This window comes from Struthio camelus, chromosome 20 (assembly GCF_040807025.1).
Source record: "Struthio camelus isolate bStrCam1 chromosome 20, bStrCam1.hap1, whole genome shotgun sequence".
NCBI classification, from domain to species: domain Eukaryota; kingdom Metazoa; phylum Chordata; class Aves; order Struthioniformes; family Struthionidae; genus Struthio; species Struthio camelus.
In genome coordinates, this window is record NC_090961.1 from 1,820,882 (window position 1) to 1,836,975 (window position 16,094).

Below are 16,094 nucleotides of genomic sequence, written 5' to 3' on the forward strand. Positions count from 1 at the left end.
AAATCAGATCAATTAACTATGGATCCATTTAGAGGCAGAAGTATAGGAGTATATTTCTATCTCCACTACATAATTTTAAATAATTCTACAAAAGAGTCAGGGCCAGGTTCAAAAGAGCACTTCCAGCATGACATTATCCCCATTTTAGAGAAAGGGAACACATTTACTGGCTTGCAAATACTGCCTGCTGCAGTTTACTATTTAAAGTTTCTTCATTAAATACGGAAGAGGTTGGTATTTCATAGCTCATGGCATTACCTCATTACAGCTTGATGTGGTACAGTTGCAGTAATTACATAAATAAAATTGACTTTTTATGGAGTATAAAATGAGTGATGATGTTTGCAGAAGTGCACTTTGATTTGTGATTTTTTTTTTCCCCAAATGGAATGGAATAATTAGCATCAGAGAACTAATCAAAGTAACATCTAGAAATAAACTAGCACTATTATTTTTCTTACATAATATCTACAGTTTGGGAAGAGAGCTCTCCTGGACTGTGGACCTACAATCTGTCAAGGATAATTCTGCATGCTTTAAAAAATTACACAAAAACTAGACACTAATAAATGACAATAAGCAGATAATCACCAGGTCAGTCAGGAACCCTTACATTCTTAATGGAATTAGTAGGCTTCTTCCCTAACTAAGCATTGGACATGAGAAGCATCTTATTTGAACATCTTTTCAGATAAAAGGGAAGTATAAATAAGAGTGGAGAGGTCTGGAACTTATTTACCCTTGTGTCAATCTGGAGTAACATTACTGATGGCTCCTGAACATCAGTTCAGGAGTCTCAGTAACAGAACTTTGTGGGCCATCAACTCCATTTCAAATATGCAAATTCAGAGCAGCTAACGGCTGTCTAGCAATAGCTTTTGCCAGAAAGGTATGTTAGAATGTTGTGCTCCAGTAATCATACGGAGTTACACTAACATAAAATGAGTATAAATTAAATAAGAATCAGACCCATACTACTTAATCAATGCTACACTCTTGAAGATTGCAGTCATTTGAGTATTTGATCAATTTTCCAGATAGAAGTGTGAACTAAATCTTGTTTTTAACATTATGTAGCTCAGTTTTGATATAAGCACATACTTTCCCATCACCAAAACAACCAGCTTACATCACAAAAGTGCTATTTTACAACTTCTTAATAACAATTTATAACAAATAACTTCTGACAACATCTTGTCTGATGACATCTTAATAAGTAATGGGACATCAATAGTTACCATGTTACCCAGCACTATGGCAGAAAAGATAAGTAGATTCTCTGTTAGAAGGGCAGTGAAGCTGACATTGCTCATGGTCTTTTGTTTTATGATGATTGTAGTGATTATATTTGACGCCTTACTCAAAACACATTTTATTGTTATGTAAACAAGCTGTTGTAGTAATTACTACTGAAAATTCAAGATGTGCAAACTTGAAAACAATTAGGATTCCATCAAATCGATGAGACAGGAAAAACTGAAGAAAATCATAGAGCTTACTGGTACACTTCATACCAAGATTTTTTAATTTTTTGGTAGAATAAGTGCAACAAAATATAAAAGAATGTTTTAAATAATACATATTATCAGGTAGATATACTGTATTTTATAAATTCCTTCCTTCTCTCTTTCATGGTATCTGAGTTCATCAGCTTAAGCTGGGCAGTCTACTGTACAAGAGTTTAGTATCTTATGAAATAAGTACTTCTCTCTGGTCCAACAAGTTATGTCTTGCTGTTCTGGATTTCTCCTAAGTATCCTTGTTCCTCTAGGCTTATTAATAACTTAGAGGGACTTGAATGTAGCAGCCTGATTTACATCAGTGATCTTATTCCTTTCAGCACAGGAGGGTTATCTTTTCTGTGACAAAGGCTATTGCAGATATGAATAACAATTTTTGTACTGGGCTTCTTTTTGTCTAGCTAGAATCATACCCTCATAGATTTTGCCTCATAAATCTGACTTCACTTTATAGAGCAATAAGGGTATAGTCAGCACTCTGCCATCACAGCAAGGTGAACAGAGAAGAATAACTTAGGTCAGTTACTTCTCTATTATTGGCAGATGAAACAGTGTCTTCAGCAGCTTCAGAGCAAGAGCCAGCTAGGCAGTGTTTTGACTATGAGGGCAGAGTCATTCTGAGAAGCCATAGCAAGAGGTTTTTTTGCTAGATGCAAGAAATGACATGTAAGTCACAGAGTAAAGCAAACTATTAGGTAGGTAACCTACTATTATTTTAGAACTGCTTGGGTGAAAATTTGGAAATTGAAATCTGTACAAGACTTTCAGATAACAAACATACAGGAGTTCTGTCAATTGTGGTAGACTGCAGGAAGAGGCGGTTAAACACTGCAAAGCATTTACTGGTGCAACACTGATTTCTTTTGGTTGGAACTGTATTAAAAAAAAGTCAGGATCACAGCAGCAAAACCTCAAGCATCCTATAGAAAAGGGAGAGAGGCATTTAATGCTTTTCAGCAGATTTGATTGTTTCTACTGTCTGTATTATCTTTGTATATGTGCAATATGCACTTTATACATTTGATGAGTAACACCTGTTAATCTCTGTAAAGGAGCCGCTTGGAAAGGGTTTCTCTGCCCAAAGGACATAGTTTGCACAGGCGCTGCGGGAGGCAGGGGCGGGGCCATCCTGCCACAGACCCCATGCTGATTGGCTCCCTGCAGAGCCACACCCACATGGGAGCTCCCTGGCCAATGGGAGCAGAGCTGCCACAGGCACAGGGCACGCACAGAGGAGGGGAAGGCAGGAAGCATACTGAGGCTCTTCTTGTAGTGGTAATTTGGGGGTTTAGTTGTATTATTTACTTAATCCACATAATCGTGTTTTTTAAATAGCACTTAATAAGATTATTGATAGCTTTTCTCCTTCTCTTCAGCTTTTTCCTTAGTTCATCCCCAGGTATCTGTGGTGCCATATTGTCCTAATGCCTGGTCCTGCTCTATGTGTGGGTGTTTTAGCTACTCAATTTTGCAATTCATATAGAAAGCTCTAGAGTGCGCTTCTCACTTTAAACTTACAAGTTTTGAATCATCTTTGGCAAATTGAAGTTGACCTGTGAAGGATATGTCATAGGGAAGATTAATATCTAAAAATTACATATGAATTATGGAAAAAAGGTGATATGAAACTACAGCTCCTTTAGCACTAGCCACAGATTGTTTCCAAGGACATGAAGAGGTAATATTTCGCTGTTACAAAAATTCACATTTATGCTTTTAGGTACTGATAGTAATTTCTGCTTCACTGGAAAAAAACTGTTCTTTTTCCAGCAGTCTAATAGAATAATGATGGATGTAGATACTTGGAGATACAAACAACATAAACAAAAATGTACATCTCCAAGAATAGAGATACCTATCTGCTAAAATGGAGTGTAACAAACTTTCAGTAGCAATATAGTAATAGTCCATAAGAAAAGAACTTGACAATAATAAAATGAAATAAAAAAGCTTGGAAACTTAGAGCATAAATTTTGGAAATGTCAGATAAAGTATTAATACAGAAAATACTTTTGATTTAAAAACATAATTACTGAAAAAAAAAAGCATTGCCACATAGAGTTCTAACTTAATTTTACTTTGGTAGGTAATTGTCTCTTTAAGAAGAAAATTCAAAGCTGGCATGCTGAAGTTGATACAGAGACAGCAGTACTTCAAGACAAAATCTGCTGTTCTGTGCTGGAGAGTGCCCTAAGGTAGAAGCTTAAGGAATTTATAACTGAAAGGATTTCTCAAATGAGAAGAGAGCTATGTTACATGATACAGACATAAGACAGAAGAGGTATGAATGAAAGTGAATGAAGGGATGATGCTGAGGGGAAACACAGTATAAAAATGGTGTCTAGTGCAACATGTCTGTAAAAAACAAACAAAAAGAAATAGTGTGCTGGTTTCCTAACTATAATATTTTTCTAAGCAGTAAATTTCTTTATGCTGAATTGGCTACCCCTCTTGTTCAAATACTTGGACAGACCCATCACATAAGTTTCGAGTCTCTAGGCTTCTGAAATACATATGAAAGTTCTGAGTTTTTAGGATAAGACCTTAGCCAAACCAAAAAACAAACAAGCAAACAAACAAAACCCAGAAAAAAACAAAGAGTGTTTTTTTTCCATTTAATTCTAAAAGCGCATGATCCACAATCACTTTCATCATTCAGACGGTTGTTAAAATCTAGCTCCTATAAAAGATATCTCCTACCACTCCACCAGAGAACTTTGAATGATAAATTCTAGAGCCTGAAATGAACTTTTTGTTCAATGAGAAATAGATATCTGGAGTAACAGAAAGATGTACTGACAAGCTTTAATGTGAAGCATAGGGATTCTTGATTTTTGGATATACAACTTCATTCATGGATTTCAGGAACTGTGACAGACAACCCAAAAGATCAGTGTATGAGTATTGGTCTGCAGCCCATAGGAGAGGATGCTATGTTCTGATGATTCATAGACATAAATAGGAATTTTTGCAATGCAAAGAATCCAAAAGAATCCTACCATCATAAATTAAAGTATCTTGTGATCTCCCAAAAAGCAAGAGTACTTCAGAGATCTCACTGTTTCTTGACTGCTGCAATTCCCTAGCTTGGCTTCAGGTTGAACCATCCATTCTTTATCCATACTCTGCTTTCAAAAGAGATATACAGGCTAATCAGATTAATATTTTTTACACCTGAACCTTATCACTAGCTATAGGTATTGAGTGATGCAAGAGGGAGTGCAGAATTTTTCAGTACACCTACAGATCAGAGGAACATTTTTTTTTAAATAACCATCCTATGACATCAGGTTGGAAAGAACTAAACTCAAAAGACAGGAGAAAAAGGTAAATTAAAAGAAGCAGGACATATTTTAAAAGAAATAATTTTTTTAAAAAAGTTAAAATGACTGGGAATTATTATTGTTTTTTAAGACGACTTGTGATTCTTTAATTCTTTAGGTCAAAAATATAAAGGCTTGCTTAAAGACCTTGAAGCAGAAAGTGTGATTGATATTGTTAAGTGATGTAAACAACGGATAAATTAAAGAGAAGAAAACAGATTTCCTGACAGGGAATCTACTGCACAGTTAAAGCCAAAGAATAGATAGTTCTGGTAGACATTTTGCTAGTTTTCCCATAAAATTAAATAACTTTTGTTAGTCATAAGAGACTCTGATGGTGGCGTAGGGGAAGAAATGTGAGAGACAGTAGCACAAGGAAGTGTTTGCCATATTTAGATCTCCTTTCACTAAAAAGGTAGAGGTCATTTCAGGTCAACCATCCTGGGCTCTTTTCTTTAGGGGAATGAGTCTCCAGCATGGCTCTTTATGTTAAGCAATTTCATGGGCCTGAGTTATAGCTATTGGTATAATCACAGGTTTCAGAAATAAGAATAGTTATTTCTTATTTCTTTGTGAATGGAGAATGAAAAGGTCATTCAGTGTATGGTACTTCAAACACTTAAAAAGGAAAGGTATTTTACTGCTTACTTAGAAGCTTGTTATGCAGTATATAGAAAGAATGCATAATGTTGCCACACAGCTATGCAGAAGTGGAAGAAAACAGCCATTAAGACTTCATTAAATTTGTCTTATTTTTATAAGAAAAGAATTAAGCCCATGTATTGAATCACTTAAGAACTGCACACCATAGGCATTTGGTTTGCAATAACAGACAAGTTTAAAGAAATCTCCTGGAATAAACTCTCTCTTGTGTGTAATGAGGAAAGGAATGTTCACATACACATGTTATGTGCAGTCCATACAAACACATCTATCTTAAGCAGAAATCCAGTGACAGTATTTTAAGAACTTCTGAAAAATCAGGTTGGGAGGGACCTTAGGACGTCTCTAGTTCAACTTCCTGCTCCAAGCAGGGTCAGCCACGAGGTCAGACCAGGTCGTTCAGACTGTGATTCAGTTGGCCCTTGACAGTCTCCAAAGATGGAGGCTGCACAACTTTTCTTCTCTGGATGACCTTGTCCAATACTTGACCGTCCTCATGGTGAGAAAATGTCTCCTGATACCCAGTTGGATCCTCTCTCGTTTCAATTTATGCTGTTGCCTCTCAGCCTCCTGCCAAGCGCTACTAAAGAGCCTGCCTCTGTCATCATGATGAACTCCTCATGGATATGGGAGGCTGCTGTTAGGTCCCACCAAAGCCTTCTCTTTGCCAGGCTCAACATGTTTAGCAAATGAAACACACCTGATATTCATATGGATATAATTTTTTCTTATATTTATTGGAAGGATTTTTAGGCCATTTCATATTGCCACTCTCCTATAGTCACTACCATCAGTGTAATATCACATACTGTCCAAACAGATGCTCATACCTGTTTTCCCTTGACATTTTTCAGAACTGGAAGACAGCTGTGTGCCTGAAGAGATCTGTACTATGCCAAAAGTAATATTTGTGTTCAATAACAGTATTCAGATTGAAATAGAAAATTAGGCAAGAATCATAGATTTGTATTTTAACACAGACAGATCTTCAGTATAAATAATTTTATGTTCTAAAGTCATGAAATGGCAACTTTCTAAAGCTACCACAATGTCTGTTAGAGGAATCCATCTAAAACTGATAACATTGTACTTGGTGAAAAATCCTCTCTAAAATTCTCCTGTCTCAGCCTTCTTCATTGACTGACACCCTGCATTCACCTCTACTGAGAGAGGGTTTACTTATTTCCATGCTGAACTGCCTGGGCTATTTCATATCTGAAAATCTTTGTCAGTCCTGACATTTAACTACATTTTTGATTACTCCTGTTAAGAAATACAGATGTATCTCAAGCTTTTTGTTTTGACCATACAGTGGTAAGGACTATGAAATCATGAGTGACATGAAGAAGGTAAATAGGAGATAGCCCTTCCCTAACTCTTCTAACGTAAGATTTGGTACAGAGCCTATAAACTGAAAATACTGTGGGAGGTTCAACACAAACAAAAGGAGGTGTTTTTTCATCCAACATGCAATTAAGCTATGGAAACTCCATGCCACAGAGAGCAGTGGATTCTAAGTTATACATAATTTGCTTGGTTGCATTTAAACTTAATGGGAGAAAAATCCATCTAAAGCTATTATATGTAGAGGCAGCTCACATCCAGCTGAGAAAATACATGAATTTACTGGAGGCATGGAGAGTATTCTACAAGCCACGGTCTTACATTCTTCCTTAAACATCTGACCTTGGCCATTTTTGGAGACTGAATGCTGAGCTAGGTAGACCTCTGGTTTAATTCATTGGTTATGTTCTTATGACTGCTCTGTTTTCTTCTGTATTTCCCAGAGTCCAGTTGCAGCATTTCAGTCTATCCGATTAGAGATCGTTATTTCTTAACCAGTACGAAGAAGCAAGCACTTGTGACTCACTTCCATCAATATGGGTAGGTACATATGCTGAATTAAATCTCTCTTGTTTCAGAGCATAAACTAGGGTCTCTGAAGGCCAACTAACAATCCGAACAATGCCTGATGAATCACAGTTTGGAAGCATTAAGAACAGGCTTTTTTCTAAAGCAACATATGTGACCACTTCTGGAAGCTTTCTGCACATAAGATGGACCAATGACCTGATCCATAACTCATGAGGCATATTGTTTAGTAATGAAAAGAATTACAAGTTTGAGGTTGATAAAATAACCTGTGCTTCACAACTAATGTCTTCAATAAGCTTTCCCATAAGTTTATAAACATCAGTAGAGTTTTCCCTGATCTGCTCCCGCTGAGCTATTTGGAAAGCCATATATGCACATCAGTGTTACCTAAGTAGCAGTATATTCTGTTTCAAGCAATAACTTTTTAAATGAAGCTAAACACCGTATATCTTGCCATTCCCATTGACAGAGCTGTAGCAGAGACAATTTTCCAAGTACATTCAGATTACAGTGTGCTCCAGAAGGGTTGTCACTCAGTGATGAGAAGCAGTAATCATTCTTCCATTTATTTTTCTTGCCATGTGTATATCAGGTACTCAAATATAGGTTCAGTCACACTCACCCAGATTCATGCTAGAGTGTACAGTACGGGATCTCTACTTTTAAGGTATTGAATTATGCCTTTTTGGTCAGTCTAGAAAGTATCCTAAAGCTTTCAGTCTTACTTCCTGGATTATTTCTTCTGCCTGAAGTTTCCCTTCTGCTTCCCTTTTGTTTGCTATTAATGCTTCATCTCTTCTGGGAGGGTTAAGCAGCTCATCCATTTCGAGACAGTCAAAAAAACATTGCCCTATGGGTAGGCCAGTAGGCATTGCTGTAACCCTTGTGTGGTTAAACCTTTCTCTTTCCTTAGGGGCTTCACTGTCTCTACTGTGCTGTAACTGTTATACAGTTACCAGTAAACCATCAGACCGGATGCAGACATTAGTATCATCAACAGAATTTGAGAAAATGAAATGTGGGTTACCTAATGAGTAGCTTATTTGCATAAATACATTACATAAGTTAAAAAAAATCTACATCTTTGAACACGAATGAATATTAGGCTGGTACAGAGAAAAACATTCCTACGTACTTGAACAGGAATATGTACAGTGAAAGCATAGTTTTCATGAGTTGATCAAATACTTCAATATTCAGTCTTTGGTTAGTTGAACCTTTCAATGAAGTCTCCTGTTTTTCAATCCCCAGTTAGAGAGTCCAGGTGGCATCCTGTACCCATGCACTGGATTCTGGAATATACCTGACTTCAGTTGCTTGATATATACAAAATAAAGCTACAGCATACCATCCTAATTTCATACTGAGTGTCTGTTTTAGCCTTTAACAAGAAGTTCTGGACACCCATTTTCTCCTCACCTTTCTGGTTTCCTCTGCTTAGCATTACTAGATTTACAAGCTGACACTTATTTTATTAGGCAGTATTTTAAAATAAAGTTTCCAAAGATTGAATTCACAGCATTCTTGTTGCCAGTCCCATTAATGTGTCTCCTGTAGCAAGGAGAGCCTTGCAAGTTTCTATACACATCTCCATTTATTTATCCCCTTTATTAACTGTGAGCTTAAGGTTAAGTCATCTTCTTTTTGAAATACACTAATATACTGGCTTTCAGATTGATCCTCTTACACTCACATAACCTATATAACTGTAATATTTCCTGCTAAAAAGTTTTAGCATGGATCTGCACATTATCCAGGCTGAGAAACTGTTGATGAACAAGTACCAACATGTGGTTGCTATTATGATTCCTTCCCATAGGGATAGGAAAATATGTTCGTTGCAGTTCAGTCACCTACAAAATACATGTTTTGCTGAGACACATTTTAAAGGTAATTACCAAACACTAACTTTGCAAGCCACCTTTCCTGGCATGTAGTAGTTATCAGCCACTGTCAGTTCATCCACCATCTCAGCTAGCTAGTCCTCTCAGTCTAGCTCTCAAAAATCCAATTTGTATACTTAGTTTTCTACATGTTTTAGGGAATACATACTTCCTAATCACTCTCTCCTCTTTGAGATGACTTAAACTGCCCATTTGAATCACCTAGTCTTTTTAATCTTAATATGTCCAGTCTAAAACCCATCAAATTTAAACTACTCTGCTATTATTGCATATTCCATTGTCCCTACAAAATATTTACAAGGCCTGTTCATATTAAGTTTTATCAGAACTTAAAAAAGCAAGTAAACAACAAAAATGCAACCACTAAACAAAACATCGCAGAACCAAAAACTGTGGTTATCTCCTCTTAAGTAGAATGTTAATCTATTTTCTACAGAGAGTGATGAAATTTTAGAAACTGTGTTGTCTACTCTTATTATAATAATGTTTTTCCTTATCAATTTTTTTTTCCCTCTACTGCACCAGCATTGCATTTACTAGCTTCCTTAGTTTTTCCTCATTATTGACTGTGTTTTTTTGCTTTAATAATCAATTTAACAATACTTCTATGAACTTACCATCATTTCACAGTTATACCTATAACCTTACCTATATAGGTATAGTTTACTATACTGGTTCAGTTAGGAAGAACAGAATCCCTGGTCTGAACAGTTATTTTGGTTATAAAGCTACCTTGCCTCAGTATGGGTATTTCTGCATGAAACAGGAAACACAGACATAGCTCACCTTTATATAGCACATATCAGGGAACAATAAAGGCCAGCAGCACCTTAAGAAAGGCAAGGCAGGCACTGAGGGTGACTGTAATGCAGGCTGGGCAGTGACCTCACTGACCAGGCACAATATCACAGACCTGAGCCAGGCAAGCAGCACAGAGATGGTGGCAGCATCAGGTTCTATTAACAGTCCAGCAATCATCAGACAAAAGCTAAGTAACAAGTCAGGCCCCAGGTCAAGCCAGGAAAACCAAGCAGTAATTCAGGAATAGGACTCAGAGAAGGTACAACTATAACATAGCTCAAGCAGTGACTGAATGCCCAGACCTGAGCTTAAATATGGCTCCTGGGCCCATAGGCAGAGGGTGTGGGTGGAGGGCCCAGGTGTGGTTTGTAGGGGCAATTAAAGCCTATTGGTGCGCTCAGGACCCTGACAGTATAATTGCATCCATACCACTAGTACCTTTACCTGTATAATGATTTCAATCCAAAAAACAAACCAAAAAAAGACAAAATAGCTGTGCCAGAGATGGACAGAAACAGGTCTAGCTGTTAAAAATTCCATGACTGAAATTACAATCCTCTTTGTCTTTATGCATAGTAGATAAATATTTATACTTACATGGCTCTTAAGAGAGATGGTCCATCTTTGTCATTGGTGACCTCTCTTTTTTTCAACTGCTGTGTGGAAAGATTTCATTCTATAGCAAATACCGCTTCCTCATCCCTAAGGTGATCTTAATTTGAAAGACTGTTGTCAGATTAGGATCAATAAATCAGATCATTGTGAAGATTTACTGTGTGGTATTTGAATATGCTAGACAAGAGTCTTATTGGCCCTCTGCCAGATTCGGATGGCTTTTTTTTCTTAGGCTTTAGTTAAACCCTAGCCGGTTGATAGTTGGCTTCAAATCTTTGTCTCATACTTTGACAATCTGGGCTTCTGGTGTTCCTTTCTACAAAAATATCGGATCTCGTGTACTCAAATTAGTATTAGAAACGCTCCTTTCTTCTCACCTCCCCAAACATTTGTCTAAATGTAACAGTGAATAAATCTTCCAGGAATTTTCCCATAAGCATTTACTGTATTTTGTATTTAATATTTGAATGAGGACTGTGTGATTTCTTCTATCCAGTCTCGCTGGGGAGCAAATGGGAAGGAAAAGTATTGTATATATTCTGTCTTTCCCAGCTTTCCAGCTGACTAGATTCTTTAGCCAAGCAGTTGGCATCCACAGTGGTCTGTGAATTTGGAGGTCTTTTTGAGGGTCTTTTAACAAATTTCCTGTTTTTTTATTCCTCATTGCACATCATCTCCAACTCTAAAAAGTTAGATGTTATTGTGTTTGAAATTGTCCAGAGCTTCCTGAAAACTTCCTGTAAAATGTTTTTAATAATAAAATTGCTGAGTACCTATTTGATCCTGTTTGCCAACTGCAATAAGGCACATTTCAAAATCTGACTTTGTAATTTTTGAGTCAGCGTTAGCTGGGTTTTCAGTGGAGTGCATTTCGTCTCTTCTTTGCTTCTTTTTGAAAAGTCTGCAGTCCCCTTTTTGACCTTGCTTGGCCTTTATAATTTTTTCTAGCTATCTTTTATTGCCTTTTTGTCAGCTTTGATTTCTTTGACCAGCTGTGCAAATTGCACAGTCCCTCTTTTTGACAACTTATCCTTCTTTTGTGTTTGTCCTCTTCCATAGCCCCTAGGCATCGGACATTTATTTCTGACTGGGGGCTCGAGTCTGTTTCTTGCCACTCCACGTACAGGCCCGGCTGGGGATGGCTAATCTCTTTACAGGGCTTTTGGGGATGGACAATCCTGGTCCTCCTCCGGTGTGTATACCAGTGCCCAGTGGATTGCTGCGGACTCCGGGCCGTACCTGTGGGCCATTTTGGCCCTGTTCAGGAGGGCGTTTGACGATCCCTTCAGTCCCCACTGAGAGGACGCAGTGAGGAGCGGAGGGGCAGCTCTGCCCCGTGACGGGCTGCTCGAGGGGACGCCCAGCCCCTCTCCTGGCGCTCCTGCTCCGTGTGCCTCGCCGCTCTCTGCGGGTGTTTAGCCGGTGAGCGCGGCCCAGGGCTGACGAGGGGCCTGGCTGCGCGCGGGGCACCTGCCCTGAGGGGAGCGCGGCGCTCCCGCCCGCCGCGGCGGGAAGACGCCTCGCGCGCGCACCGCCCGCGTTGCCATGCCGACGCGGCGGGGCGCGCGGCCGGCCCAACGGCCGCGGCCGACCGTTGGCACCGCCCGCGCGCGGCCCGCTGCACTACAGCTCCCGGCAGCCTCCGCGCCGCGCCGTGACTCGGCGCGGGCGACGGCGGCGCTGGCCGGGATGGAGTGAGGGGGCGAGCGGCGGAGAGAGCGCAGCCCACCGAGCTCCGGCCCCCTCCCCTTTCTCTCTCTGGCCCGGGCCTATGCGGCCCCCCAGAGACCATGGGATCCAGGATCAAGTGAGTGCCCGCCGGAGCTCGCAGGCCCTGAGGAAAGCGGGAGGGCTCTGGAGAGAGGGGGGACTTCCCCCGCCCTCCTTCCAGCTCAGTGCGAAGGCCGCGCGGGCGGGACCCTGGCCGAGCCTGCAGGCCTCGGGCGCGACAGAGGGAGCGAAAGAAGGGGGCAGAGCGGCTTCCGCCTCCCCAGGCCAGCTCGCGGGCCGGGGAGGGAGGAGACGACAGGGCAGAGGCCCCCCACCATCGAGCCCCAACTCAGCGCGGACGGGACCTCCGGCCGCCTGCCCTGCCCTGAGGAGGGGAGAAGAGTGTCGTTTCCCGCCCTCGTACCCCAAGGCGGCCTGTTCTCTGCTGTCCTCTTCCCTGCCTTCAGATCTCCGTGCGATAGTGTGGAGGGCCAGGCTGTGAGGACAGTTTTCTAAAAATGCAGGCCTTGAGGAGGACTGGGGTTGCTGGAATGGGAAAGTCTTCGTTGTCATCACCATCTGCTTCTGTTTTGGGGATATAGTAGGGTCGAGAGAACTTAAAGCCTTGTTGCCTAGGTTAGGGTGTGCTAAAAGAAAGATAGATATTCCAGCTATGATGTCCTGGAAGTGCATTAGCAAGGGATTTGGAGGAAGGAGACAAATAGTGGAAGTGATTATTATGTTGAACCTGCAGCTTCTTGCCCTAAGTATTTTTTTTTTTTTTAATTTTCATAAAACTAGGAGTTGACTTTTGGTAAGCCCTATTGGCATATTTGGCATTGTCACATGAAAGATTTCAGTTCATTCATATGCTATTCCAGACAAACTGTGATAACTGTTCCAGAGGCAGGTAGGAGGGTAATAAAGCTGTCACCAACAAGAGAGTGCTGACGTGTTTGTGCACAAAAGATGTGCAGATAGAATGGAGGCATCCAGTTAGCTTATGTTTTGCTGAACAGTTTCTGTAGGTGCTATTGAGCAATTGCTTTTCCTTCGTTAATACGCTGTTCTTCAACGTTACATATGGTTCTAACTTTTCACCTCTTCTGTTTAGCTTGAACGTGAGGCTGGAGGGAACATAGTTTGCTGTGGTGATGCATCTTCACGTTCCCAAGACTGTAGGCTGGTGTCTGAGGAAAATGTGTGTTGATAACGAGCATTTGTAATGATAATGCTGAGGTGATTAGTTCCACAAAGCAACTATTTGGAAGAATATGGGGATTTTTTTTTGTGCTTTTGGAGTGTATGTTCCCTGCTGTTGCTACAAAAGCTCAAAGTCTGAGAAACTGCTAAAACTCTCAGCTTACATTCAAAATACAGAATAGAATCTGAAGTTGTCAGCATTTTGACAACAAGTTGAAGGTTATGTCTGTAACTTGCAGTTTCAGATCTTGGAGCTGTCACCCTTGTTTGGGTCACTTCAAAATTATGGAGCAAAATGATTTCTTATGACAACCTTATCTTAAATGACTGAAGCTGATGCTCACTTAAAATGTAGAATTTCTTTTGTGTGCATAGTGAATCCACAGTCTATTTACCTTCTTTCATGTGTGTGGTTTTTTTTTTTTTAATTTATTGACAATATGTTAGTTTGACCTTTTATAGCTTTGCATATATTCTGCTGAATGTGAATGAAATCACTCAGATGAGGTGCTTCAACTAGAACCCTCACTGATGTAGAAGATGTGGCAGTTAAAAATATTTTTTAGAACTCATGGGCATTAGGACTTCTTCTGTGCAAGGTCTGTTTCACTGTGAGTGCATCAGCTTTCAAGATTACTTAAAAAGCCTGTGTCTTTCTCTGTCACCAGGAAAACACAGGTGATAATCCCATCTAAGCATCACTTGTCATTCCTCTTGGATTTTGTGAGGAAGTGTTTTATCTGCTGTGTGATTAAGTAACTTTGCCTTGAGGGAGAATTGATAAATTGCTTTTTTCTAACTCTTACAGAACAGTAACAGCAGCAAACTGGTGCCCATATAGAATAAGGACAAAGTATCAAAACAATCTCAAAGCATATAAAGAATGAGAGAGTCTATCTGAGTAAGAGAGACTTGCCAGGTCTGCTCTTTTTGGGCCTGATGTCTGATCACACAAAGATTTTGGTTAAACACTGTGCAATTTCTTTCACTTTTTGTGTTATTAAGGGCAATGAAAAGTAATAAGGGAATAAAGGATTTTGTTGCTACAAGTTTTGCATCTTGCAAGTATTGCAAGCATTGCAGATTGCAAAATCTTTTACCAAATCTATGCTTAAAAATGAAGGAATTGGAGTGAAGTATGTGAGTTAAATGTTTGTAGCAGTAGCACAGAAAACTTGGATTTTATTTTCTGAAATAGCGGGTGAATTTATGGTTCAATTCACCTGGGTTAATTTAGGTAGAATTTAAGACTTAACAGTTTCTCCAAGTAATAAAATTAATTGGCATACCTTATAAGTTATACCATATTTCAGATATACAGATAGTCTGCCTAGAATAGGCTCTATTTTATGGTAATTTTTGCCCCCTCTTCCTTCTTCCATAGAGTGGGAAACAAGCCTGATGAAATGTTACACTGACAGCAATATTTGTAACTATGTTTATTTAAGATTGTAAACTTCCTGAAGAAAACGTTTCTTTGCTTCCAATCCCTGTTTTGTTAGTTTTGAACCTAAGCTATAAGCGTTTTTCTTGAAATAATTCTGTGTCAGGAGGATGCTACTGGATATGAGGTAAGACAGTATTCTTTTCCAACAAGGAAACAACTTGTGGGTTCGTTTGTTTTCTAGAACTTCTATTAAGCTGAGCGGTGCTCAATTAAGTGCTTAAGAATTCAAATGGAAAAATGAACGTACCACATACTACGTGCATGCGTGTGCATGCAGTATTTTAAGAAAGTAGCTTGAACAATTCTGCTTAATGAAACCTCAAAGATGCAAAAAACAAAAGCATTGCTTTTACCGTACAGCTTTCACATTTGACTGGTAGGCTTACTGTGATAATCAACTAGTTTTTTATAAAGTACAGTAGGTAACATGGGGTTTGTGACTAAGGACAGGCATATCAAAGAAAGCTGTGTTGTACCTGAATAGGACAGAAATAAAAAACTTGCACTAAAAATGTGTAGTTTTTGTTTTAAGTAGTGCTTACATTAGGAAAGAATTTACACATCCAGTAAAATTCAGTGGTCTGTAAGATCATGGAAATATCTTCCCTCGCGTTTTCTACATAGTTGTCAGAGTTGGCTTTTGAGTATTCCAGTGCTTCTGCCAGTTTTCATAGTTTTACCTACAAGCAGCAGAGCAGCACATACTTCTTGTTATGTTTTTGTTTTGTCTCGTTTTTAGGAGTTTGCTAAAAAACAGCCATGAAAAATTAAGAAATTTTACTCAGTTTTCATTCTTGCATGCAGGGTTCTTAAAGGTAACACAGACTCTGAAGGTATTTGCTGACCTAAGGCTGATGCTTACTTGTCATCTTGTATTTAGTTTGTGTTTGGAAGGATGTCCTCCCAAAGAATCTTAACATAATGAATATTAGAATCTACAGACATTAGTGAAATTGATCTCTGAAGTAATCTTTCTTGCTGTCAGCACATGGGCTTTCTAAGCCATGATTTTAATGAAAATGAAGAAGTTAAT

General features: G+C 39.3%; 2 protein-coding genes across 9 annotated transcripts in view; one reads left to right on the plus strand and one right to left on the minus strand.

The window, feature by feature from the left end:
- The window catches only part of LHX2 (LIM homeobox 2), a 51,237-nt gene extending 40,470 nt beyond the window's left edge, over nt 1–10,767 (minus strand). The window contains exon 1 of the mRNA XM_068915044.1: nt 10,684–10,767. The gene's annotated coding sequence lies outside the window, so the exon portion shown is untranslated. The remainder of the gene's footprint in view (nt 1–10,683) is intronic.
- Nucleotides 10,768–12,307: 1,540 nt separating this feature from the next.
- The window catches only part of DENND1A (DENN domain containing 1A), a 230,929-nt gene continuing 227,142 nt past the window's right edge, over nt 12,308–16,094 (plus strand). For 6 of the 8 annotated variants that reach the window (XM_068914620.1, XM_068914623.1, XM_068914621.1 and 3 more), the window contains exon 1: nt 12,308–12,508. In XM_068914620.1, coding sequence (XP_068770721.1) covers nt 12,492–12,508 — 17 coding nt within the window. In that variant the 5' untranslated portion in view covers nt 12,308–12,491. The remainder of the gene's footprint in view (nt 12,509–16,094) is intronic. The other 2 variants (XM_068914626.1, XM_068914627.1) reach the window with 1 other exon arrangement.